General features: G+C 43.5%; 8 protein-coding genes across 10 annotated transcripts in view; all 8 read left to right on the plus strand.

Annotated features, from left to right (window-relative positions):
• LOC141013154 (protocadherin gamma-A2-like) overlaps positions 1 to 26,635 on the plus strand; it is a 107,182-nt gene that overhangs the window by 17,038 nt on the left and 63,509 nt on the right. Inside the window, exon 1 of one of the 3 annotated variants that reach the window (XM_073486745.1) lies at positions 21,127 to 23,511. The exons of the other annotated variants lie outside the window; for them this stretch is intronic. Coding sequence (XP_073342846.1) covers positions 21,127 to 23,511 — 2,385 coding nt within the window. Of the gene's footprint in view, positions 1 to 21,126; positions 23,512 to 26,635 lie in introns of those variants that run through there. 3 annotated transcript variants of the gene reach the window in all.
• LOC141013508 (protocadherin gamma-A5-like) lies at positions 1,059 to 3,949 on the plus strand. Its single transcript, XM_073487260.1, has 2 exons — positions 1,059 to 3,446; positions 3,884 to 3,949. Exons 1-2 carry the CDS (start codon positions 1,062 to 1,064, stop codon positions 3,947 to 3,949), a joined length of 2,451 nt encoding a protein of 816 aa, XP_073343361.1. The 5' UTR covers positions 1,059 to 1,061.
• LOC141013510 (protocadherin gamma-A9-like) lies at positions 4,082 to 6,481 on the plus strand. The gene has a single exon (XM_073487264.1). It carries the CDS (start codon positions 4,082 to 4,084, stop codon positions 6,479 to 6,481), a length of 2,400 nt encoding a protein of 799 aa, XP_073343365.1.
• Positions 7,916 to 10,330, plus strand: LOC141013511 (protocadherin beta-16-like). Its single transcript, XM_073487265.1, has one exon. The coding sequence runs from the start codon at positions 7,916 to 7,918 to the stop codon at positions 10,328 to 10,330; it is 2,415 nt and encodes an 804-aa protein (XP_073343366.1).
• On the plus strand, positions 11,069 to 13,468 carry LOC141013513 (protocadherin gamma-A1-like). Its single transcript, XM_073487267.1, has one exon. The coding sequence runs from the start codon at positions 11,069 to 11,071 to the stop codon at positions 13,466 to 13,468; it is 2,400 nt and encodes a 799-aa protein (XP_073343368.1).
• Positions 14,201 to 16,615, plus strand: LOC141013516 (protocadherin gamma-A1-like). The gene has a single exon (XM_073487270.1). The coding sequence runs from the start codon at positions 14,201 to 14,203 to the stop codon at positions 16,613 to 16,615; it is 2,415 nt and encodes an 804-aa protein (XP_073343371.1).
• On the plus strand, positions 17,623 to 20,052 carry LOC141013517 (protocadherin gamma-A7-like). The gene is made up of 2 exons (XM_073487271.1): positions 17,623 to 17,951; positions 19,239 to 20,052. Exons 1-2 carry the CDS (start codon positions 17,623 to 17,625, stop codon positions 20,050 to 20,052), a joined length of 1,143 nt encoding a protein of 380 aa, XP_073343372.1.
• On the plus strand, positions 24,147 to 26,558 carry LOC141013518 (protocadherin beta-16-like). Its single transcript, XM_073487272.1, has one exon. It carries the CDS (start codon positions 24,156 to 24,158, stop codon positions 26,556 to 26,558), a length of 2,403 nt encoding a protein of 800 aa, XP_073343373.1. The 5' UTR covers positions 24,147 to 24,155.

Here is a 26,635-nt window from a genome sequence, read left to right on the forward strand (position 1 = left end):
AAAGGGATCCATTAGTGTTTCCATCTCTTTTCATATCTCTGTGCTGACGTTCAGTTCTATGGTATGGGTTTAGTATTAATATCGTTGTTGCTTTCCTCTTTCTTAACTTGTTTTAGAGGCAGATACACAACTGTCATTTTTTTTACAATCTGACTTGGCATAATGTTTAAAAGCTCAGCTGATTGTTTCACTACTTCCTTCCCATACCCATAAACCTGTTGTTTTTATATTTTGCCACTGATTTTGAACACACACTGGCGAATTTTCCGCATAATATGTAATGTGGTCGTCTTCTTGTCTTCGCAATAATATTTTTTGTGGGCATCAGTACAGAAAATATGTGTATCGTGACAGGAGTGAGGGGTGATGTCGGTCGTTCATCAGAATGTATCCATTTCAGAACGTCGGACAGCGACATCAAATGTGTCTGCTTGTCTTACCTTGCTTCAGTGTTCACAGTTTGTATGGTGAAATACGTTTGTACACAATTCAGGTTTCTGGCTAAATCGTTTCAAACTCCTTTAATCTATGTTGTGTTTTCATTCCCTCAATCAAATGGCTGCATTCTGTTATATGTGACAGAGTAAATGCAGCGTTATATAGTAAAGGTGGCTTAATATTGACTGCAAAAACGTACAACAACACCTTTTGAGATAAGATATGGGACTGAGAACATGTTGACATTGTCATTGTATTCAAAATCACTTTCATGCAACTTCAGAGTTATTTCATGGAAAGTCCTCTGAACAGGATTATTGTGTTGGTTTTCTGCAGTTTTATGATGTGGACTCTTAGGGCCGCTGTTGACCAGAGTGTCGATGGCTGACTGTAGGTTTGTAGCAGCACCTCCCATGTAACGTCGACATAATAAAGAAAGAGCTCGACGAGAAGGAACGGACTCTCGAGTCTTGTACTATATTTGAAAAGAAAACATCGACCTTTGAGACCTTCTTCCTCTTTTGTGGATTATGCGGGCGCTAAACTGAGGTTTGATTGTGGAATCGATATCATATTTTTGGGATATAAACACTGAATCACACGGAAATAACTGGAATAGAACAATGGCGAGGCAAGTACTGCTGTTTATCTGTGTCCTCTTCGTCGGCTCCGTGCTCGGGCAGGTCAGCTACACAATACCGGAGGAAATGGCGAAAGGATCTTTAGTCGGTAATATAGCACACGATTTAGGTTTACAAACGAAACGTCTCACATCTGGTAAAGCTCGAATTTTTACACGAGACAGCGACCAGTACATCGAGCTGAACAGAGAAAGAGGAGTCCTCATCGTTAAAGAGAAAATCGACAGAGAGGCGCTCTGCAGACAGACGACGCCGTGTGCTTTACATTTTCAGATCATTTTGGAAAATCCTATGGAATTTTACACGGTTACTGTCCAGATCACTGACATTAATGATAATGCACCAACCTTTGAAAAAAATGAGATGAAATTCAAGATTAGCGAGTCAGCGACTCTCGGGGCAAAATTTGTACTGAAAAGGGCTGTGGATCTTGATGTTGGAATTAACGATCTTAAAAGCTACGAATTAAAACCAACAGATAATTTTGCTCTGAAGCTGCACAATAACGCTGATGGGAATAAAAACGTTGAGATGGTGCTACAGAAGCCTTTAGACAGAGAGAAACAAGAGCAGATATCTCTCGTGTTGACGGCTGTAGATGGAGGAGAGCCGCAGATGTCAGGAACAATGCTGATTGTCATCACAGTTTTAGACGCTAATGATAATGCTCCTGTTTTTACACAGCAAACATACAAAGCTACTGTTACTGAGAATTCACCTAAAGGAACTGTTGTAGCCACTGTTACAGCCTCAGATGCTGATCAGGGCTCTAATGGTAAAATAACTTATTCAATCACAAATACGTTAGATGACGTCGGGAGAGTATTTGAGATAAATGAGGAAACTGGTGAAGTGACTTTAATTGGAAATATTGACTTTGAGGAGTCACGAAACTATCAAATTAATTTACTTGCCAGTGATGAGGGAGGACTCACTGATTCTTCCAAGTTAATTGTCGATGTGCAAGATGTTAATGACAACAAGCCTGAAATCAACATAATGTCAAAGTCAACTGTGATTTCAGAGGATGCCAAACTCAATACAGTTGTTACAATGATAAATATTGAGGACAGGGACTCAGGAGAAAACGGAGAGGTTCAATGCTTTATCAACGATAATATACCTTTCACTTTGGAAGCATCAACGAATAATTTCTATAGTTTAGTAACAGACAGTGATCTGGACAGAGAGAGAGCCTCTGAGTATAATATAAGTGTGACCTGCTCTGATGAGGGAGTGCCCTCCCTCTCCAGCAGCGTCACTCTCACCTTGCAGATCTCTGATGTGAATGACAACGCGCCTGTCTTTGAGAGGAGCTCATATGAGGCCAACATTGTAGAAAACAACACACCAGGCCTCTCTATATTCACAGTGAAAGCCAGAGACGCTGACTGGAACCAGAATGCTCGTGTCTCTTACATCCTGGAGGACTCCTCTGTTAACGGAGTGCTAGTCTCCTCATATGTGTCCGTCAGTGCTGAAAGTGGAGTCATCCATGCAGTGCGCTCTTTTGACTACGAGCAGATCAAAGATTTCCAGTTCCACGTCAAAGCGCAGGATGGAGGCTCTCCTCCACTCAGTAGTAATGTGAGCGTGAAAATAATGATCCAGGACCAGAACGACAACCCCCCTCAGGTTCTGTACCCAGTCCAGACTGGTGGCTCTCTGGTGGCTGAAATGGTGCCTCGTTCAGCAGATGTGGGCTATCTGGTGACTAAAGTGGTGGCTGTTGATGTGGACTCTGGACAGAATGCCTGGCTCTCCTATAAACTGCAGAAAGCCACAGACAGGGCGCTGTTTGAAGTGGGCTCACAGAATGGAGAAATCAGAACTATCCGCCAGGTGACTGATAAAGATGCTGTGAAACAGAGACTGACTGTTATAGTGGAGGACAACGGGCAGCCCTCTCGTTCAGCTACAGTCATTGTGAACGTGGCGGTGGCGGACAGCTTCCCTGAAGTGCTGTCGGAGTTCACTGACTTTCCTCACGACAAGGAGTACAATGACAACCTGACTTTTTACTTAGTGCTGGCTTTGGCTGTAGTGTCCTTCCTCTTCATCACGTGTTTAGTGGTTATTATATCAGTGAAAATCTACAGATGGAGACAGTCTCGCGTCCTGTATCACTCCAGTCTCCCTGTGATTCCATATTATCCTCCACGTTACTCAGACACTTTGGGGACAGGGACTCTCCCACACGTGTACAACTACGAGGTGTGCAGGACGACTGACTCCAGAAGGAGTGACTGTAAGTTCGGCAGAGCTGGTAGTCAGAACGTGTTGATAATGGACCCCAGTTCTACAGGGACGATGCAGCGGATACAGAGTGAGAAGAGCATCCTGGATGAACCAGACTCTCCTCTAGAGGTTAGAAATGTTCCCCTTTTGGTTGTGACAAAGCTGCATGTTTAAATGTTTGTCTGCTCGCTGACATCTTAATTTCAGCACCTCGGACAGAGGCAGTAACCCCTCTACCACTTTTTCCTCTCTCTCAGTACGTGTCTCACAGCTCGAATAATTTTCCTGGAGTTGTTTTGGTTATTCTGACATTTATTTTTCATGCTCATACATGCCAATTTGATGATGATTGTATGGACAGTGCCCCACGTTTACGATTCATTTTAAAGTTGTTTCATTGTTTCTGTAGCGCATAAAATGCAGATTCTTCAACTATGTCGAGCTGATTTTAGGTTTACCTTTCTTGCAATGTCACTCTTTGAACTCTATGGGCCGCTGTTGGTCAACGTGTTGCAGATGTAGACAGGATTTAAAGCAGACCCTCCCATGTCATGTCCTTATTTCAGAGAAAGAGAAAGGCAGAGAGCAGTGTTCACGGACAAATTGTCTCCTCGATGGATACACTCAGTTGATGTATTCTCCTTCAACATTTGCGGATTGTATCGATATTCCTTTTCCTTTTTTATCTTCACATGGAAATATTTTTATTGTGAACCTGAGTCCGACACCCTTTTTGTGGCGCACCGTAAACTGTGGATAGAACAATGAGACGGCAAGTGTTGTTTTTCATCTCGATATTCTCTCTCGGTTCAGTCCTCGGTCAAGTCAGCTACTCCATTCCGGAGGAAATGGCGAAGGGCTCTGTTGTAGGCAACATAGCACGGGATTTAGGTTTGGATGTGAAAAGATTGAAATCAGGTAAAGCCCGTATATTTACAGGCGACAGTGCAGAGTACATCGAGCTGAGTAGAGAAAGGGGACTCCTGCTCGTTAAAGAGAGGATCGACAGAGAGTCGCTCTGCAGACAGACGACGCCTTGTGCTCTGCATTTGCAGATTATTCTAGAAAACCCAATGGAGCTTTTTCGAATTACAGTAGAGATTACCGACATCAACGACAACAGCCCCAGTTTTAAAAATGAGGAGAAACGTTTTGAAATTAGCGAATCCGCTGTTACAGGGTCTAAATTTGTGTTAGAAAGAGCGGTTGACGCCGACATTGGCGTCAATGGTCTGAAAAATTACAGCTTGAAACCTACAGATAATTTTGTACTGAAAATACAAAGTCATTCAGATGGAAATAAAAAGGTCGAAATGGTCTTACACAAGCCGTTAGATCGAGAGAAAGAGGAACAAATATCACTGCTGTTAACAGCTGTAGATGGAGGGGAACCTCAGATGTCTGGTACAGTAAAGATCTATGTGACTGTGCTCGATGCAAACGACAATGCTCCTGTTTTTATGCAGTCAGTTTATAAGGCAGCCATAGCGGAAAATTCTCCGAAAGGAACAACACTGACAACAGTGAGTGCCTCTGATGCAGACAAAGGAACAAACGGGGACGTGTCTTATTCAGTGTCGACCACTATGGACAGTGTCTCTGACATATTTACAATCAATGAAAAAGGTGAAGTGATTTTAGTTGGGGCAGTGGACTATGAAAAAGCCAAGTATTATCAAATTGATATTGAAGCTAATGACAGTGGTGGTCTTTCTGATTCCAGTAAGGTCATAGTTGATGTTATTGATATTAATGATAACAAGCCTGTAATCAGTATACTCTCCAAATCTGATTCGATCCCAGAGGACTCTCCCCAAAATACAGTCATAGTTATGTTCAGTGTCCTTGACCCAGATTCAAATAACAATGGTCAAGTGACCTGTAGAATAAATGGCAACATACCCTTTACTATAACAACTTCTTCAAATGATTTCTATAGTTTAGTGACAGACAGTGATCTGGACAGAGAGAGAGTCTCTGAGTATAATATCACAGTGACCTGCTCTGATGAAGGAGTGCCCTCCCTCTCCAGTAGCGTCACTCTCACCTTACAGATCTCTGATGTGAATGACAACGCGCCTGTCTTTGAGAGGAGCTCATATGAGGCCTACATTGTAGAAAACAACACACCAGGCCTCTCTATATTCACAGTGAAAGCCAGAGACGCTGACTGGAACCAGAATGCTCGTGTTTCTTACATCCTGGAGGACTCCTCTGTTAACGGAGTGCCAGTCTCCTCATATGTGTCCGTCAGTGCTGATAGTGGAGTCATCCATGCAGTGCGCTCTTTTGACTACGAGCAGATCAAAGATTTCCAGTTCCGCGTCAAAGCGCAGGATGGAGGCTCTCCTCCACTCAGCAGTAATGTGAGTGTGAAAATAATGATCCAGGACCAGAACGACAACCCTCCTCAGGTTCTGTACCCAGTCCAGACTGGTGGCTCTCTGGTGGCTGAAATGGTGCCTCGTTCAGCAGATGTGGGCTACCTGGTGACTAAAGTGGTGGCTGTTGATGTGGACTCTGGACAGAATGCCTGGCTCTCCTATAAACTGCAGAAAGCCACAGACAGGGCGCTGTTTGAAGTGGGCTTACAGAATGGAGAAATCAGAACTATCCGCCAGGTGACTGATAAAGATGCTGTGAAACAGAGACTGACTGTTATAGTGGAGGACAACGGGCAGCCCTCTCGTTCAGCTACAGTCATTGTTAACGTGGCGGTGGCGGACAGCTTCCCTGAAGTGATGTCGGAGTTCACCGACTTTCCTCACGACAAGGAGTACAATGACAACCTGACTTTTTACTTAGTGCTGGCTTTGGCTGTAGTGTCCTTCCTCTTCATCACGTGTTTAGTGGTTATTATATCAGTGAAAATCTACAGATGGAGACAGTCTCGCGTCCTGTATCACTCCAGTCTCCCTGTGATTCCATATTATCCTCCACGTTACTCAGACACTTTGGGGACAGGGACTCTCCCACACGTGTACAACTACGAGGTGTGCAGGACGACTGACTCCAGAAAGAGTGACTGTAAGTTCGGCAGAGCTGGTAGTCAGAACGTGTTGATAATGGACCCCAGTTCTACAGCGACGATGCAGCGGATGCAGATTGAGAAGAGCATCCTGGATGAACCAGACTCTCCTATAGAGGTTAGTTTTGTGGAATGACATGAAGTGTGGCATTGCACCTTCTGACAGCATTTGTTTCTATTCATGACAGAAGTGTTGCTCACTAACCTTGCAGATCTTAGAAAGTTCATAATGTGGCTATTCTTTCGTCTTTAGCCAGTTTTGCATCCTTACAAATGGCCGCCCTTATACTTGTAGAAGACACTTTAATATCCACTACTTCACATTTTAATTGTCTTATAAAATCTTGACATACCTAGTAGTCTCTTGTGTAAAATTCAGTAACATTTAAGCTTTGATCCTTTCAATCCTATACATACAAGCCCTACCCTCATCATACTTTATATGTGTTACAATAGTAGGAATACTTTAGAATATGCAAAAAGTAGGGCACATCATGGTAAAAAAAAAATACAGTTGTTGAATGTAATCCAGGAATTTTCAGAACTGGTCAGTGTCAGCCTTTTTGGGTGACTTCGTAGTTTTCTACATGTATGTTGTTTGCATTATCCACCTCCTGTTGATCAACTATTAGTCCCAGCAAAGACACACCAACAGCAACAAATGAAGAGTGTTTGTCACTTTGAAATCAAATTTAAATCTGTGGAGAATGAATAGAGAATAGTCAGTAAGTGTGTATTATGTTGTCAGAGTAACATTTCCATGCTGCATATATGACGATGAGTCGTCTTGTGCTCCATCTCTGTGGCAAAGAAAAAGGGCAGGTGAATGATGTTAGTTGTTGAATTTATCAGCTTGGTGCTGGTCATTGCTGACACGTTTAATTACCAAGAAGGAGTTCCTGCTTGAAATAAGTTGTACCAGCTGCTCAAGGATGGCCTGTTGGATTTTTCTTCTCAGTGATCAGCAACCATCATAACTTCAAAAAAGGCTTTTTATTACAGATAATTTCAGTAATTCACTAGAATTTAATAATACATTTTTTATAGCTTCCTTTTAAGAGAAAATGTACCCCAATAAACAATTTGTTCTCTGTTCCTATTAAAAAGAGATAATTAAGTTCATATTAAATGAGCATTTATTTGGGAGATAATTTAAATGTTTTTGTTATTTACATGATTTAATTAGGCAGTTACATATTATTTAATTTATGTGGAAGTAAGGTGTTGCCTGATTCATTTTATAATGACTGAAAGTCGTTTTTCTATCTTCATATTGAACCTCCTACTGCATGGTGTAGTTTTCTGCAGTGCAAGTGTTTGGACTCTCAGGGCCGCTGTTGGCTAGTGTAGAACCTTCCCCCTCATCATTTGTTATATTTAACAGAGAAAGAGACTCGCAGAAAGCACACAGCCGTCGACGCAGTGACCGGGACATATCCGCTCTGAGATTCATTTATTTCGGTTTCGAGACACACGAAGATAATCAATCTTCCGCTGGATTACTTGGTGATACGGGGACCTGAATGCTTTGGAATATCTCTTTACATCTACAGTGTTTGTCGGAGATAAAATGTCGGACAGAACAATGAGACGGCAAGTACTGTTGTTCATCTCGATTTTTTCGCTCAGCTCAGTGTTCGGGCAGGTCACTTACTCCATTCCCGAGGAAATGTCAAAAGGCTCTCTAGTTGGTAACATAGCGCAGGATTTAGGGTTAAACGTAAAAAGACTGAAGTCTGGTAAAGCTCGCATATATACAGAGGACAATGCAGAGTACATCGTGCTGAATAAAGACAGAGGAGTCCTGCTTGTGAAGGAGAGAATCGACAGAGAGGCGCTCTGTGGACAGACAACACCTTGCGCTTTACATCTGCAGATTACACTGGAAGACCCGATTGAATTCTTCACTGTTACAGTCGAAATTAATGATATTAACGATAATGCACCCAGCTTCAAAAAGGATGAGATGAAATTCAGGATTAGTGAGTCTGCTGTCATTGGAGCAAAATTTGTGCTAGAAAGAGCTATGGATCTCGACGTCGGTGTGAACGGACTGCAGAGTTATTCGCTAAAACCTACAGACAATTTCCATCTGAAACTCCAGAATCAGCAAGATGGGAGTAAAAAAGTGGAGATGGTGTTGCAAAAACAACTAGACAGAGAGGCGCAAGAGCACCTCTCTTTAGCTCTAACAGCTATCGATGGTGGTGATCCTCAGCTGTCGGGAACAATGAAAATAGAAATATCAGTGCTAGACGCTAATGACAATGCCCCGGTATTTACGCAGGAAGTATATAAGGTTACTGTAATGGAGACTGCGCAAAAGGGCACGATTTTATGTACTGTTAGTGCTGTAGATGCAGATCAAGGTTCAAATGGACAAGTGTCATATTCAATAACAAACACGTTGGATGATGTCCCCGTTATTTTTCAAATTGACGAAGAAAATGGTGTCATAGCTTTATCTGGAAACCTGGATTATGAAAAGGCGCAGAACTATGAAATACACGTACAGGCTAGTGATGATGGAGGACTGACTGATTCATGTAAGATTATTGTAGAGGTGACAGATACAAACGATAATCACCCGTCTATTAATATTATGTCTAAAACTAATTCAATATCGGAAGATTCTAAGCCAGGAACTGTGGTAACTATATTTAATGTTCAAGATCCTGACTCTGGAGAAAATGGCAAAGTCGCATGTAATATCGGCGAAAACATGCCATTTCTGATGAAAACGACGTCGAAAAAATTCTTCAGTCTAGTGACTGACAGCGAATTAGACAGAGAGAGAGCCTCTGAGTATAATATTACTGTGACCTGCTCTGATGAGGGAGTGCCCTCCCTCTCCAGCAGCGTCACTCTCACCTTACAGATCTCTGATGTGAATGACAACGCGCCTGTCTTTGAGAGGAGCTCATATGAGGCCTACATTGTAGAAAACAACACACCAGGCCTCTCTATATTCACAGTGAAAGCCAGAGACGCTGACTGGAACCAAAATGCTCGTGTTTCTTACATCCTGGAGGACTCCTCTGTTAACGGAGTGCCAGTCTCCTCATATGTGTCCGTCAGTGCTGATAGTGGAGTCATCCATGCAGTGCGCTCTTTTGACTACGAGCAGATCAAAGATTTCCAGTTCCGCGTCAAAGCGCAGGATGGAGGCTCTCCTCCACTCAGTAGCAATGTGAGTGTGAAAATAATGATCCAGGACCAGAACGACAACCCCCCTCAGGTTCTGTACCCGGTCCAGACTGGTGGCTCTCTGGTGGCTGAAATGGTGCCTCGTTCAGCAGATGTGGGCTATCTGGTGACTAAAGTGGTGGCTGTTGATGTGGACTCTGGACAGAATGCCTGGCTCTCCTATAAACTGCAGAAAGCCACAGACAGGGCGCTGTTTGAAGTGGGCTTACAGAATGGAGAAATCAGAACTATCCGCCAGGTGACTGATAAAGATGCTGTGAAACAGAGACTGACTGTTATAGTGGAGGACAACGGGCAACCCTCTCGTTCAGCTACAGTCATTGTTAACGTGGCGGTGGCGGACAGCTTCCCTGAAGTGCTGTCGGAGTTCACTGACTTTCCTCACGACAAGGAGTACAATGACAACCTGACTTTTTACTTAGTGCTGGCTTTGGCTGTAGTGTCCTTCCTGTTCATCACGTGTTTAGTGGTTATTATATCAGTGAAAATATACAGATGGAGACAGTCTCGCGTCCTGTATCACTCCAGTCTCCCTGTGATTCCATATTATCCTCCACGTTACTCAGACACTTTGGGGACAGGGACTCTCCCACACGTGTACAACTACGAGGTGTGCAGGACGACTGACTCCAGAAAGAGTGACTGTAAGTTCGGCAGAGCTGGTAGTCAGAACGTGTTGATAATGGACCCCAGTTCTACAGGGACGATGCAGCGGATGCAGAGTGAGAAGAGCATCCTGGATGAACCAGACTCTCCTCTAGAGGTTAGAAAACACTAACATTTCATATGTTTTAATCTTATACAAATCAGAGCTATAGTACTGGTGAATTCATTTAATAAGGTAATTTATTTCAGCAGCAGTCCAAAACAGACCATATGTAAATGATTGAGAGATTTAGACAATGCTCGAACGGTCATATTCAGCACCATGGACAGCGACACTTGACCGCTGCAACACCAGTAAATGTCCCGATGTGATGTGTTTTCATTATTCGTCTCTGCTTCATACCTTCTATATTATTAACTTTTTTAAAACAATGCTTCTGTTGCTACATCATTCTATTATGTCTCCAAGAATATATGACACATTATTTTTAAAGTTCACATTTTGGGAAATATCAGTATGATATTTTAGTGGCCAGATTGTGTCTGGATTTAACTCAGCTTGATAACCAGTGTGACTTTGCACTCAACTGGTTCTGTGATTTTATTTGATGTAATTTGTATTTTCAACTCAAAGCGTCGCTGTTGGCAAGCGTGTTGCGATGTATCTAGATGTTATTTGTTTCTCTCTGTGTGTCCTGCCCCTTCGTGTCGGTACGTTTGACACAATCAGAGAAAGACAGAGCACACGGTCCGCGCTCATAAGTCTCCCTGCGACGAATGGAATAACTGGATTCATTATTTTGCTTCCTTCAGTCGGATTTCGGACGATAGTTTTGTTACCTACCGTCGCATTGGCTGCATTGGGAATGCTTTTGTTTTAATGGTGAAGGAAACGACTGCGGACAGAACAATGAGACGGCAAGTACTGTTGTTTCTCTCGGTCCTGTGTCTGAGCTACGCGCTCGGGCAGGTCAGCTATTCAATTCCTGAAGAAATGACCAAAGGATCTGTAGTTGGTAACATAGCGCACGATTTAGGTTTGGATCTTAAAAGGCTGAAATCAGGTAAAGCTCGTGTCTATACAGGAGCCAGTGTAGAATTCATCGGGCTGAATAAAGACAGAGGAGTCCTCCTCATCCAGGAGAGGATAGACAGAGAGGCGCTGTGTGGAGAGACGACGCCTTGTGCTTTGCATTTCCAGTTAATTCTGGAGAATCCGATGGAATTGTTTCGTGTAACAGTGGAGATCACCGACATAAACGACAACACCCCCAGTTTTACAAATGCAGAAAAACGCTTTGAAATCAGCGAGTCCGCTGTGATTGGATCGAAATTCATATTAGACAAAGCTATTGATTCCGACATCGGGATGAATGGATTACAACAATACTCACTTTCTCCAACCGATAACTTTGTATTAAAATCTGGAAATCAGGCAGACAGAAGCAAGAAGGTAGAAATGGTTCTCCAGAAGCCTTTAGATCGAGAAAAGCAGGAGCACATCTCACTGCTGTTAACTGCTGTAGATGGAGGAGAGCCGCAGATGTCAGGGACAATGCAGATATTTGTTAATGTATTAGACGCGAATGACAACGCGCCTACATTCTCTAAACCGCTATACAGAGCAAAAATACTGGAAAACTCTCCAAAAGGCACAAGTGTAACTACTGTGAATGCATCTGATAAAGACATCGGCTCAAACAGAGAAGTGTCGTATCTTATATCTACCAGTGAACGTCTTATAACTGCACTGTTTAAGATTGATCCACAGACTGGTGAAATTATGCTGGTCGGTGAAATAGATTATGAGAAGGCGAAAATATATGAAATGGATATTGAAGCTGTAGATAGTGGGGGACTGTCTGATTCTACTAAAGTGATAGTTGATGTTATTGATATAAATGACAATAATCCTCAAATTAACATTGTTTCTAAATCAGACTCCATATTAGAGGACTCGCCTCCAAACACTGTTATAGCGATGTTAAGTGTGAATGACCCAGATTCAGAGAATAATGGAGAGGTAGAGTGTAATATAGACCGTAACATTCCCTTTAAAATACAAAGTACATTAAATGGATTTTATACTTTAGTCACAGAGGTCACTTTGGACAGAGAGATCGCGTCACAATATAATATAAGTGTGACCTGCTCTGATGAAGGAGTGCCCTCCCTCTCCAGCAGCGTCACTCTCACCTTACAGATCTCTGATGTGAATGACAACGCGCCTGTCTTTGAGAGGAGCTCATATGAGGCCTACATTGTAGAAAACAACACACCAGGCCTCTCTATATTCACAGTGAAAGCCAGAGACGCTGACTGGAACCAGAATGCTCGTGTTTCTTACATCCTGGAGGACTCCTCTGTTAACGGAGTGCCAGTCTCCTCATATGTGTCCGTCAGTGCTGATAGTGGAGTCATCCATGCAGTGCGCTCTTTTGACTACGAGCAGATCAAAGATTTCCAGTTCCGCGTCAAAGCGCAGGATGGAGGCTCTCCTCCACTCAGCAGTAATGTGAGTGTGAAAATAATGATCCAGGACCAGAACGACAACCCCCCTCAGGTTCTGTACCCAGTCCAGACTGGTGGCTCTCTGGTGGCTGAAATGGTGCCTCGTTCAGCAGATGTGGGCTATCTGGTGACTAAAGTGGTGGCTGTTGATGTGGACTCTGGACAGAATGCCTGGCTCTCCTATAAACTGCAGAAAGCCACAGACAGGGCGCTGTTTGAAGTGGGCTTACAGAATGGAGAAATCAGAACTATCCGCCAGGTGACTGATAAAGATGCTGTGAAACAGAGACTGACTGTTATAGTGGAGGACAACGGGCAGCCCTCTCGTTCAGCTACAGTCATTGTTAACGTGGCGGTGGCGGACAGCTTCCCTGAAGTGCTGTCGGAGTTCACTGACTTTCCTCACGACAAGGAGTACAATGACAACCTGACTTTTTACTTAGTGCTGGCTTTGGCTGTAGTGTCCTTCCTGTTCATCACGTGTTTAGTGGTTATTATATCAGTGAAAATCTACAGATGGAGACAGTCTCGCGTCCTGTATCACTCCAGTCTCCCTGTGATTCCATATTATCCTCCACGTTACTCAGACACTTTGGGGACAGGGACTCTCCCACACGTGTACAACTACGAGGTGTGCAGGACGACTGACTCCAGAAGGAGTGACTGTAAGTTCGGCAGAGCTGGTAGTCAGAACGTGTTGATAATGGACCCCAGTTCTACAGGGACGATGCAGCGGATGCAGAGTGAGAAGAGCATCCTGGATGAACCAGACTCTCCTCTGGAGGTTAGAAAACACTAACATTTCATATGTTTTAATCCATTCAAATCAAAGTCATGGTACTAGTGCATTGATTTTATGAGTCAGTTTATTTCAGCAGCAGTCTGAAAAAGAACATATATAAATGATTGAGAGGTTTAGGTAATGCTACAAACTTCCTATTCAGCACCATGGACAGCGACGCTTGACCGCTGCCAACACCAGTAAATCTACACGTGTTGAGGTTTTATTTCAGGTCTCTGCTTCAAAACTTTTGCTCTTTCTACAATTCAAAAGCGCTGCTTTTGGATATCTAACATTCACATATGTCATTGAACCACTTGAGCACAATAAAATCAAAGGATATATTTATAAATATCAATATCATACATTTATGGTCAAATTGTCTCTTTGGTCTTGGCTCAGCTTGATAACCAGTGTGACTTTGCACTCAACTGGTTCTGTGATTTTATTTGATGTAATTTGTATTTTCAACTCAAAGCGTCGCTGTTGGCAAGCGTGTTGCGATGTATCTAGATGTTATTTTTTCTCTGTGTGTCCTGCCCCTTCGTGTCGGTACGTTTTGCACAATCAGAGAAAGACAGAGCACACGGTCCGCGCTCATAAGTCTCCCTGCGACGAATGGAATAACTGGATTCATTATTTGCTTCCTTCAGTCGGATTTTCGACGATATTTTTGATACCTACCGTCGCATTGGCTGCATTGGGAATGCTTTTGTTTTAATGGTGAAGGAAACGACTGCGGACAGAACAATGAGACGGCAAGTACTGTTGTTTCTCTCGGTCCTGTGTCTGAGCTACGCGCTCGGGCAGGTCAGCTATTCAATTCCTGAAGAAATGACCAAAGGATCTGTAGTTGGTAACATAGCGCATGATTTAGGTTTGGATCTTAAAAGGCTGAAATCAGGTAAAGCTCGTGTCTATACAGGAGCCAGTGTAGAATACATCGGGCTGAATAAAGACAGAGGAGTCCTCCTCATCCAGGAGAGGATAGACAGAGAGGCGCTGTGTGGAGAGACGACGCCTTGTGCTTTGCATTTCCAGTTAATTCTGGAGAATCCGATGGAATTGTTTCGTGTAACAGTGGAGATTACCGACATAAACGACAATACCCCCAGTTTTACAAATGCAGAAAAACGCTTTGAAATTAGCGAGTCCGCTGTGATTGGATCGAAATTCATATTAGCGAATGCCATTGATTCAGACATCGGGATGAATGGATTACAACAATACTCACTTTCTCCAACTGATAACTTTGTGTTAAAACTAGAAAATCAGTTAGACGGAAGTAAAAAGGTCGAAATGGTTCTCCAGAAGCCTTTAGATCGAGAAAAGCAGGAGCACATCTCACTGCTGTTAACTGCTGTAGATGGAGGAGAGCCGCAGATGTCAGGGACAATGCAGATATTTGTTAATGTATTAGACGTGAATGACAACGCACCTACATTCGCTAAACCGCTATACAGAGCAAAAATACTGGAAAACTCTCCAAAAGGCACAAGTGTAACTACTGTGAGTGCATCTGATAAAGACATCGGCTCAAACAGAGAAGTGTCGTATCTGATATCTACCGGCAAACGTCTTATATCTGAACTGTTTGAGATTGATTCAAAGACTGGTGAAATTATCCTAGTCGGTGAAATAGATTATGAGAAGGCGAAAATATATCAAATGGCTATAGAAGCTGTAGACAGCGGAGGACTGTCTGATTCTACTAAAGTGATAGTTGATGTCATTGATATAAATGACAATAATCCTCAAATAAACATTGTTTCTAAATCAGACTCCATATTAGAGGACTCGCCTCCAAACACTGTTATAGCGATGTTAAGTGTGAATGATCCAGATTCAGAGAATAATGGAGAGGTAGAGTGTAATATAGACCGTAACATTCCCTTTAAAATACAAAGTACATTAAATGGATTTTATACTTTAGTCACAGAGGTCACTTTAGACAGAGAGATCGCGTCACAATATAATATTAGTGTGACCTGCTCTGATGAAGGAGTGCCCTCCCTCTCCAGCAGCGTCACTCTCACCTTACAGATCTCTGATGTGAATGACAACGCGCCTGTCTTTGAGAGGAGCTCATATGAGGCCTACATTGTAGAAAACAACACACCGGGCCTCTCTATATTCACAGTGAGAGCCAGAGACGCTGACTGGAACCAGAATGCTCGTGTTTCTTACATCCTGGAGGACTCCTCTGTTAACGGAGTGCCAGTCTCCTCATATGTGTCCGTCAGTGCTGATAGTGGAGTCATCCATGCAGTGCGCTCTTTTGACTACGAGCAGATCAAAGATTTCCAGTTCCGCGTCAAAGCGCAGGATGGAGGCTCTCCTCCACTCAGTAGCAATGTGAGTGTGAAAATAATGATCCAGGACCAGAACGACAACCCCCCTCAGGTTCTGTACCCAGTCCAGACTGGTGGCTCTCTGGTGGCTGAAATGGTGCCTCGTTCAGCAGATGTGGGCTATCTGGTGACTAAAGTGGTGGCTGTTGATGTGGACTCTGGACAGAATGCCTGGCTCTCCTACAAACTGCAGAAAGCCACAGACAGGGCGCTGTTTGAAGTGGGCTTACAGAATGGAGAAATCAGAACTATCCGCCAGGTGACTGATAAAGATGCTGTGAAACAGAGACTGACTGTTATAGTGGAGGACAACGGGCAGCCCTCTCGTTCAGCTACAGTCATTGTGAACGTGGCGGTGGCGGACAGCTTCCCTGAAGTGCTGTCGGAGTTCACTGACTTTCCTCACGACAAGGAGTACAATGACAACCTGACTTTTTACTTAGTGCTGGCTTTGGCTGTAGTGTCCTTCCTGTTCATCACGTGTTTAGTGGTTATTATATCAGTGAAAATCTACAGATGGAGACAGTCTCGCGTCCTGTATCACTCCAGTCTCCCTGTGATTCCATATTATCCTCCACGTTACTCAGACACTTTGGGGACAGGGACTCTCCCACACGTGTACAACTACGAGGTGTGCAGGACGACTGACTCCAGAAGGAGTGACTGTAAGTTCGGCAGAGCTGGTAGTCAGAACGTGCTGATAATGGACCCCAGTTCTACAGGGACGATGCAGCGGATGCAGAGTGAGAAGAGCATCCTGGATGAACCAGACTCTCCTCTAGAGGTCGGTCCTAATATGGTAATTTCAGTGTAACCTAATTGCATGTTGTCTGTGATCACAGATTCTTTACCAGGCGCTATATATCACTTGTTTGCTATCAGTACCATGGACAGAGGCGCTGTTGTCGCCCTGGACTTTGTTCCCATGTTTTGTTTGACCCTTAATACAGTTGCCGATGGCGAGTGTGTTTGAAAGATTACGTGTGTGTGTTTAATCAGCAGGGGGTGTATCAGGCCTCATATGTCATTTGTTTGCTATCAGCACCATGGACAGAGGCGCTGTTGTCGCCTTGGACCCTTAAATAGTTGACAATGACGAGTGTGATTGAAAGCCTGCATGTGTTTGTTTGCAGGGAGTTTGGATCGGGCCAGCATTTTTCTGAAGTGATTACTCGGATAAGGACTCACTATTTGTCTGTCTGTCTATCTGTCTGTTTTGTCTGTCTGTCATTATATGCCAACTTTAACGTAACACGTAAATTATTCAAATTATTTTAACTTATTCGTGTTGTTAATTATTGTTCGAATTTCAGTCTTCGTCCATTTAAGAAAATGGCGTCATGATTGTTTCATTTCTACTGGGTTTTAATGTAAAATATGATGGCCTTCTTTAACCACAGTAAGGAGTAAGCCCCTCATTATCCTGTTGTGCGCACATGTTATCAACTATTTAATTGGCCTTTTCATCTGGCACACATATTAATTGTGTTCCCTCCTGTACAGTATGTTTATTTTTCTCCCGGTGTTTTCTGTAGTTCATTCCTTTGTACTCTTAGGGCCGCTGTTGGCCAGTGTGTTGATGTCTCTCGGTACATTTGAAGAGAAACCTCCCCCATCATGATGATATCAGAGAGAGAAAGAAAGGCACAGGGCTACAACGTCGGCGTGCACTTAAACGACGACAGCGCACAAGCTCGTGTTTTATGCCGATTTGGACGAATATGGAGTGATACATTTCTGCAGTTTTTCTTTCATTGTAATGGACCATACATATCCGGATACAGTGGAACATAATTCGTCTTATTAAATTTCGCGAGGAAAATGTCGGACAGAACAATGAGACGGCAAGTACTGTTGTTTTCCTTGGTGCTTCATCTCACTTCGGTGCTCGGCCAGGTCAGCTACTCCATCCCTGAGGAAATGCCGAGTGGATCTTTAGTCGGTAATATGGCTCAGGATTTGGGTTTGGATATAAAACGACTAAAATCAGGTAAAGCTCGTGTTTATACGGGAGACAGTGCGGCATACATCGAGCTACATAAAGAACGAGGAGTCCTCCTCATCAAAGACAAAATAGACAGAGAAGCGATTTGCAGACAGACTACGCCTTGTGCTTTACATTTTCAGATCATTTTGGAGAACCCCATGGAGTTCTACAGTGTCACAGTCGAGATTACCGATGTAAATGACAATCCTCCCACATTTGAAAAAAATGAAGTCAGTTTTAAAATCAGCGAGTCTGCTGTAATTGGGTCTAAATTTGTCTTAGACAGAGCAATAGATCTGGACGTCGGAAAAAATGGTCTGCAAAAATACGATCTTAAACCCACCGATAATTTTGTACTAAAACGAGACAGTCAGGGTGATGGGACAGGAAAGGTTGAGATGGTTTTACAGAAGCCTCTCGACAGAGAAAAGGAAGAATTGATATCTTTAGTTTTAACAGCGTTTGATGGAGGAGACCCGCAAATGTCAGGAACAATTCGGATTTTCATCACAGTGTTAGATGTGAATGATAATGCGCCTGTTTTTACACAGTCCACCTACACAGCCACTGTGTTTGAAAATGCCCCAGATGGGACGGTTGTCACCAGCGTTACTGCGTCAGATGCAGATTATGGAATGAATGGCAGAATAAAATATTCAATTACAAACAGTTTAGATCAAGCACATGCACTGTTTCAGATAAACGAAGACAGTGGTGAAATTACATTAATTGGACACATTGATTATGAAAAAGCACGGAATTACGATATTAATATACGTGCAAGTGATGATGGTGGACTCACAGATTCATGTAAAGTCAGAGTTGAAGTGGTGGATGTGAACGACAACAAACCAACAATTAATATCATGTCGAAATCAAACATGATATCTGAACACTCTAAACTGAACACTGTTGTAGCAATGATGAACGTTCAAGACCCAGACTCAAATGAAAACGGTAAAGTTCACTGTTTTATAAACGATAACACCCCTTTGACTATAAAGTCGACATCAAATAATTTCTATAGTTTAGTAACAGACAGTGAATTAGACAGAGAGATCGCGTCACAATATAATATTAGTGTGACCTGCTCTGACGAAGGAGTGCCCTCCCTCTCCAGCAGCGTCACTCTCACCTTACAGATCTCTGATGTGAATGACAACGCGCCTGTCTTTGAGAGGAGCTCATATGAGGCCTACATTGTAGAAAACAACACACCAGGCCTCTCTATATTCACAGTGAAAGCCAGAGACGCTGACTGGAACCAGAATGCTCGTGTCTCTTACATCCTGGAGGACTCCTCTGTTAACGGAGTGCCAGTCTCCTCATATGTGTCCGTCAGTGCTGATAGTGGAGTCATCCATGCAGTGCGCTCTTTTGACTACGAGCAGATCAAAGATTTCCAGTTCCGCGTCAAAGCGCAGGATGGAGGCTCTCCTCCACTCAGTAGTAATGTGAGTGTGAAAATAATGATCCAGGACCAGAACGACAACCCCCCTCAGGTTCTGTACCCAGTCCAGACTGGTGGCTCTCTGGTGGCTGAAATGGTGCCTCGTTCAGCAGATGTGGGCTATCTGGTGACTAAAGTGGTGGCTGTTGATGTGGACTCTGGACAGAATGCCTGGCTCTCCTACAAACTGCAGAAAGCCACAGACAGGGCGCTGTTTGAAGTGGGCTTACAGAATGGAGAAATCAGAACTATCCGCCAGGTGACTGATAAAGATGCTGTGAAACAGAGACTGACTGTTATAGTGGAGGACAACGGGCAGCCCTCTCGTTCAGCTACAGTCATTGTGAACGTGGCGGTGGCGGACAGCTTCCCTGAAGTGCTGTCGGAGTTCACTGACTTTCCTCACGACAAGGAGTACAATGACAACCTGACTTTTTACTTAGTGCTGGCTTTGGCTGTAGTGTCCTTCCTGTTCATCACGTGTTTAGTGGTTATTATATCAGTGAAGATCTACAGATGGAGACAGTCTCGCGTCCTGTATCACTCCAGTCTCCCTGTGATTCCATATTATCCTCCACGTTACTCAGACACTTTGGGGACAGGGACTCTCCCACACGTGTACAACTACGAGGTGTGCAGGACGACTGACTCCAGAAAGAGTGACTGTAAGTTCGGCAGAGCTGGTAGTCAGAACGTGTTGATAATGGACCCCAGTTCTACAGCGACGATGCAGCGGATGCAGATTGAGAAGAGCATCCTGGATGAACCAGACTCTCCTCTAGAGGTCGGTCCTAATGTGGTAATTTCAGTGTAATCTGTTTGCATGTTCCCTGTGATCATAGATGTTTTACCAAGCACCATATATCACTTTTTTGCTATCAGCACCATGGACAGAGGCGCTGTTGTAGCCCTGGACATTGTTTCCGTGTGTTGTTTGACCCTTAATACAGTTGCCAGTGGCGAGTGTGTCTGATAGACTAGGTGTGTTCGTGTAAGTCTGCAGGGGATGTGGGTGGGGCCAGTATTTTTCTGAAATGATTCCTTGTTGCAGGACTTGATTATTTGTACTTTAGTATTATTTTTTGTGAGTATCAATGTCTTAATATCTTAGATTTCATCCCTCTATTGAAGATGATACATGAGCTTGCTTGCCTTGATTTCTTCATTTTTTGACATCACTGTCTGCTTGTTAAGTGACTCTTACCTTTTGACTCTACCTATTTGGTTTGGTGGCACAGAGTTTGGTGGTTAAAAGAAGTGATTTGTGTCAAACTCTTCATAGTTTCATTTTATCCTTAATGGACTTTCAGGATAATTTCATCCATTCACGAAACTATCAGATGATACTTTTACTAATTGTGATATCTTAATGCAAACACTACATTTTGATAGATCTGTAATTAGATAGTGATATCACAGACTTTAACCAAAACCGTTCTGAGGCTAGCCAAATACTAGATTGCTACTAATATTGCTTCTATAGTAGTAGTTATAATAATAATAATAATAATAATAATAATAATAGTAATAATAATAATAATAATTATAACAATATTTTTTCTGTTTGTTTTTCCATCATCAACCACGTTTCTCATCCTCCTTTCTCCAACATTTGCTGTTCTGTGTATTGAACAGAAAGGGCCGCTATTGGCCAGAGTGTGGCAGTCTTCGACAGGGCTGGTAACTGTACCTCCCCCTCAGATTGTGACATGGTAGACAATAAAACAGGCACTAACCGCCAGTCCTCGTTGAAATGGAAAACTGCTCACGGACACGGAAAGCTGCTATTTTTTGTTGAACGTTTCCTTCATGCTCGGTCGGCAATTTTGACTACATTCATATGGATTACAGTTTTCTTTAAACGACACTGGAATACACCGACAAAACAATGAGACGGCAAGTACTGTTGTTCATCCTCGTCCTCCCTCTCGCTTCGGTGATCGGGCAGGTCAGCTACTCCATTCCCGAGGAAATGGAGAAAGGTTCATTGGTCTGTAATTTAGCTCAGGATTTAGGTTTAGATGTTAAAAGGCTCAAATCGGGTAAAGCTCGTATTCATTCAGGCGACAGTGCAGAATATATCGAGCTGAATAGAGAGAGGGGAGTCCTCCTCATCAAACAGAGAATAGACAGGGAAACGTTGTGTGGAGAAACGACGCCCTGTGCATTACATTTACAGATGATTTTGGAAAACCCGATGGAATTGTTTAGCATTACAATAGAAATCACAGACATAAACGATAATGCTCCGAGCTTCGCATCGACTGAGAAACATTTTGAAATCAGCGAGTCTGCAGTTATTGGGTCTAAATTTGTACTGGAGAAAGCTATTGATGCTGACATTGGTACAAATGATCTCCAAAGCTATTCGCTTAATCCAACAAATAATTTTGCATTGAAACTGGAGAATCAGGCAGACGGAAGTAAAAAGGTAGAAATGGTGCTACAGAAGCCTCTCGATCGAGAGCAGCAGGAAAAGATATCACTGCTATTAACTGCTGTAGATGGCGGACAGCCGCGTATGTCAGGTACAATGCAGATAACAGTTAACGTGTTAGATGCAAACGACAACGCACCGATTTTCACTAAGCCGTTATACAAGGCAACACTAACCGAGAATTCCCCGAGGGGGACCAGTGTTATAACTGTCCGTGCGTCTGACAAAGATGGAGGCTCTAATGCAGAAATATCATACGCAATTTCGAATAGCAAGCGTCGATTATCCGACCTATTTCAGATCGACAGAAAAACAGGAGAGGTTATCCTGATCGGTGATATAGATTATGAAAAAACGAAGCTCTTCCAGATTGATATCGAGGCTTCAGATAATGGAGGACTCTCTGATTCTAGTAAAATCCTAATTGATATCACTGACGTCAATGACAACAGCCCTCAGATGAAAATACTCTCTAAATCAGACAGCATTTTAGAAGACTCTCCTGAGAGCACTGTCATTGCTATGCTAAGCGTAAATGACCCTGACTCTGAGAGGAATGGAGAGGCGAAGTGTAATATTAATGATGACATTCCTTTTAAAATACAAAAAAACATGAATGGATTTTATAGTTTAGTTACGGAGATAGCTTTGGACAGAGAAGTCGCCTCCCAGTATAATATAAGTGTGACCTGCTCTGATGAAGGAGTGCCCTCCCTCTCCAGCAGCGTCACTCTCACCTTACAGATCTCTGATGTGAATGACAACGCGCCTGTCTTTGAGAGGAGCTCATATGAGGCCTACATTGTAGAAAACAACACACCAGGCCTCTCTATATTCACAGTGAAAGCCAGAGACGCTGACTGGAACCAGAATGCTCGTGTTTCTTACATCCTGGAGGACTCCTCTGTTAACGGAGTGCCAGTCTCCTCATATGTGTCCGTCAGTGCTGATAGTGGAGTCATCCATGCAGTGCGCTCTTTTGACTACGAGCAGATCAAAGATTTCCAGTTCCGCGTCAAAGCGCAGGATGGAGGCTCTCCTCCACTCAGTAGTAATGTGAGTGTGAAAATAATGATCCAGGACCAGAACGACAACCCTCCTCAGGTTCTGTACCCGGTCCAGACTGGTGGCTCTCTGGTGGCTGAAATGGTGCCTCGTTCAGCAGATGTGGGCTATCTGGTGACTAAAGTGGTGGCTGTTGATGTGGACTCTGGACAGAATGCCTGGCTCTCCTATAAACTGCAGAAAGCCACAGACAGGGCGCTGTTTGAAGTGGGCTTACAGAATGGAGAAATCAGAACTATCCGCCAGGTGACTGATAAAGATGCTGTGAAACAGAGACTGACTGTTATAGTGGAGGACAACGGGCAGCCTTCTCGTTCAGCTACAGTCATTGTTAACGTGGCGGTGGCGGACAGCTTCCCTGAAGTGCTGTCGGAGTTCACTGACTTTCCTCACGACAAGGAGTACAATGACAACCTGACTTTTTACTTAGTGCTGGCTTTGGCTGTAGTGTCCTTCCTGTTCATCACGTGTTTAGTGGTTATTATATCAGTGAAAATCTACAGATGGAGACAGTCTCGCGTCCTGTATCACTCCAGTCTCCCTGTGATTCCATATTATCCTCCACGTTACTCAGACACTTTGGGGACAGGGACTCTCCCACACGTGTACAACTACGAGGTGTGCAGGACGACTGACTCCAGAAGGAGTGACTGTAAGTTCGGCAGAGCTGGTAGTCAGAACGTGTTGATAATGGACCCCAGTTCTACAGGGACGATGCAGCGGATGCAGACTGAGAAGAGCATCCTGGATGAACCAGACTCTCCTCTGGAGGTTGGTCAAATGGTTAATCTGTTTTAAGCGCTGGCTGGCACTATGTGAATGATCATTTATTTTAAAGGCGTCAGTTAGGCACCATATCAGCACCTTGGACAGTGACAATGACACCAAAGTTCCAGTTTGTGCATCCCCCTCATGTTTCTCTCTCTCTGTAATAGTCTCTTTTTATGCATTATTTTTATTCCCATTTTATACGAATGTATCACTTTAGGAAGAAGATAATTATTGTTATTATTTTTTATTCCGGCAGGTTTGGCGGGCTATTTCTGATTTTGTTATAATTTCCTGACTCTGGTATTTGAATTTACATGACACTATTGCTGTTTTTATGTACTTTCACCATCTGAACTCATCGGGCCGCTGTTGCCCAATATGTTGCAGTTGCGATTTGCTGTTGTAACAGGGTGTCTCAGTCATCGTCCTGGCATAATGCTGAGGCACAGTCACATACGCAGAATGCACACTTCGGAGATCAGACCATACTAACCACGGACATTTTCAGCTGGAATTCTATTTTTTTAACGAGCGGATCTACATCTTGTTTCTCCTCCATTTGTAATTTACACGTAACGGGATCTTACTCTTGAAACGGAATTAAACTCGGTGGCTGTGGTGCGACAGAGCTATCGGACAGAACAATGAAACGGCAAGTACTGTTGTTGTTCTCCATCGTCTGCCTCGGTTCTGTGACCGGGCAGGTCAGCTACTCGATTCCGGAGGAAATGGCTAAAGGCTCTTTGGTCGGCAACATAGCACAAGATTTAGGTTTAGATGTCAGACGGCTTAAGTCAGGTAAAGCTCGTATATATACGGGAGACAGTGTTCAGTACATCGAGCTGAATAGAGAGAGGGGAGTCCTCCTTATTAAAGAAAAAATAGACCGCGAAGCGCTCTGCAGACAGACAACGCCTTGCGCTTTGCATTTTCAAATTACGTTAGAGAACCCACTGGAATTATTCCCTGTTACTGTTGAAATCACAGATATTAACGACAATGCTCCAGTATTTCAAAAGGAGGAGAGGAGGTTTGAAATAAGCGAGTCAGCGGTCGTCGGCTCTAAATTCATGCTAGAGAAGGCAATGGACCCTGATATCGGACAGAATGGTCTGCAGAGATACACTCTGAAGCCGACTGACAATTTTGTGCTTAAACTGCACAGTCAGTCTGATGGAAGCAAAAAGGTAGAAATGATTTTACAAAAGCCGTTAGACAGAGAGAAACAAGAACACATATCTTTAGTTTTGACAGCGGAGGATGGAGGAGAACCTCAAATGACTGGAACAATGCAGATTTATGTCACTGTGTTGGATATAAACGACAATGCTCCTGTTTTTAGTAAAGCCGTTTACAAAGCAAGCATTACAGAAAACTCGGCTATAGGAACACTTGTTACTAAGATCAGTGCTTCTGATGCAGACAAAGGCTCAAATGGAGAGGTGACCTACGTCATCGGGAATAGCATGGACACTGTGTCAAAGCTATTTCACATTAGTAGTGAGGGAGATGTGATACTAGATGGTCCAATAGACTATGAGAGAGAAAAAAATTATCACATCGATATAGAGGCGATTGATCTAGGCGGACTCTCTGATTCTAGTAAGATAATAATTGATGTGATTGACGTGAATGATAATAGTCCTGTTGTAAATATGATATCAACATCGGGCTCAATACCAGAGAATTCAGCCCACAAAACAGTAATAGCTTTAATGAGTGTAAATGACCCTGATTCTGAAACCAATGGGAAAGTCCAGTGTGTGATTAATGAAAATATACCATTTACAATTACACCTACATCGAGTAATTTCTATAGCATCGTAACAGACAGTGATCTAGACAGAGAGAGAGCCTCTGAGTATAATATTAGTGTGACCTGCTCTGATGAAGGAGTGCCCTCCCTCTCCAGCAGCGTCACTCTCACCTTACAGATCTCTGATGTGAATGACAACGCGCCTGTCTTTGAGAGGAGCTCATATGAGGCCTACATTGTAGAAAACAACACACCAGGCCTCTCTATATTCACAGTGAAAGCCAGAGACGCTGATTGGAACCAGAATGCTCGTGTTTCTTACATCCTGGAGGACTCCTCTGTTAACGGAGTGCCAGTCTCCTCATATGTGTCCGTCAGTGCTGATAGTGGAGTCATCCATGCAGTGCGCTCTTTTGACTACGAGCAGATCAAAGATTTCCAGTTCCGCGTCAAAGCGCAGGATGGAGGCTCTCCTCCACTCAGCAGTAATGTGAGTGTGAAAATAATGATCCAGGACCAGAACGACAACCCCCCTCAGGTTCTGTACCCAGTCCAGACTGGTGGCTCTCTGGTGGCTGAAATGGTGCCTCGTTCAGCAGATGTGGGCTACCTGGTGACTAAAGTGGTGGCTGTTGATGTGGACTCTGGACAGAATGCCTGGCTCTCCTACAAACTGCAGAAAGCTACAGACAGGGCGCTGTTTGAAGTGGGCTTACAGAATGGAGAAATCAGAACTATCCGCCAGGTGACTGATAAAGATGCTGTGAAACAGAGACTGACTGTTATAGTGGAGGACAACGGGCAGCCCTCTCGTTCAGCTACAGTCATTGTGAACGTGGCGGTGGCGGACAGCTTCCCTGAAGTGCTGTCGGAGTTCACTGACTTTCCTCAGGACAAGGAGTACAATGACAACCTGACTTTTTACTTAGTGCTGGCTTTGGCTGTAGTGTCCTTCCTGTTCATCACGTGTTTAGTGGTTATTATATCAGTGAAAATCTACAGATGGAGACAGTCTCGCGTCCTGTATCACTCTAGTCTCCCTGTGATTCCATATTATCCTCCACGTTACTCAGACACTTTGGGGACAGGGACTCTCCCACACGTGTACAACTACGAGGTGTGCAGGACGACTGACTCCAGAAGGAGTGACTGTAAGTTCGGCAGAGCTGGTAGTCAGAACGTGTTGATAATGGACCCCAGTTCTGCAGGGACGATGCAGCGGATGCAGAGTGAGAAGAGCATCCTGGATGAACCAGACTCTCCTCTAGAGGTTAGACTGTTACAATTCTAATAATGAAACATATTTTTATATATTCATTTTGTTTTCAGTGTTGTCAATTAGTACCAACACTGTCTCAGTACCTTGGA

The sequence above is a fragment of the Pagrus major genome, chromosome 18 (genome assembly GCF_040436345.1).
Source record: "Pagrus major chromosome 18, Pma_NU_1.0".
In the NCBI taxonomy this organism is placed as follows: domain Eukaryota; kingdom Metazoa; phylum Chordata; class Actinopteri; order Spariformes; family Sparidae; genus Pagrus; species Pagrus major.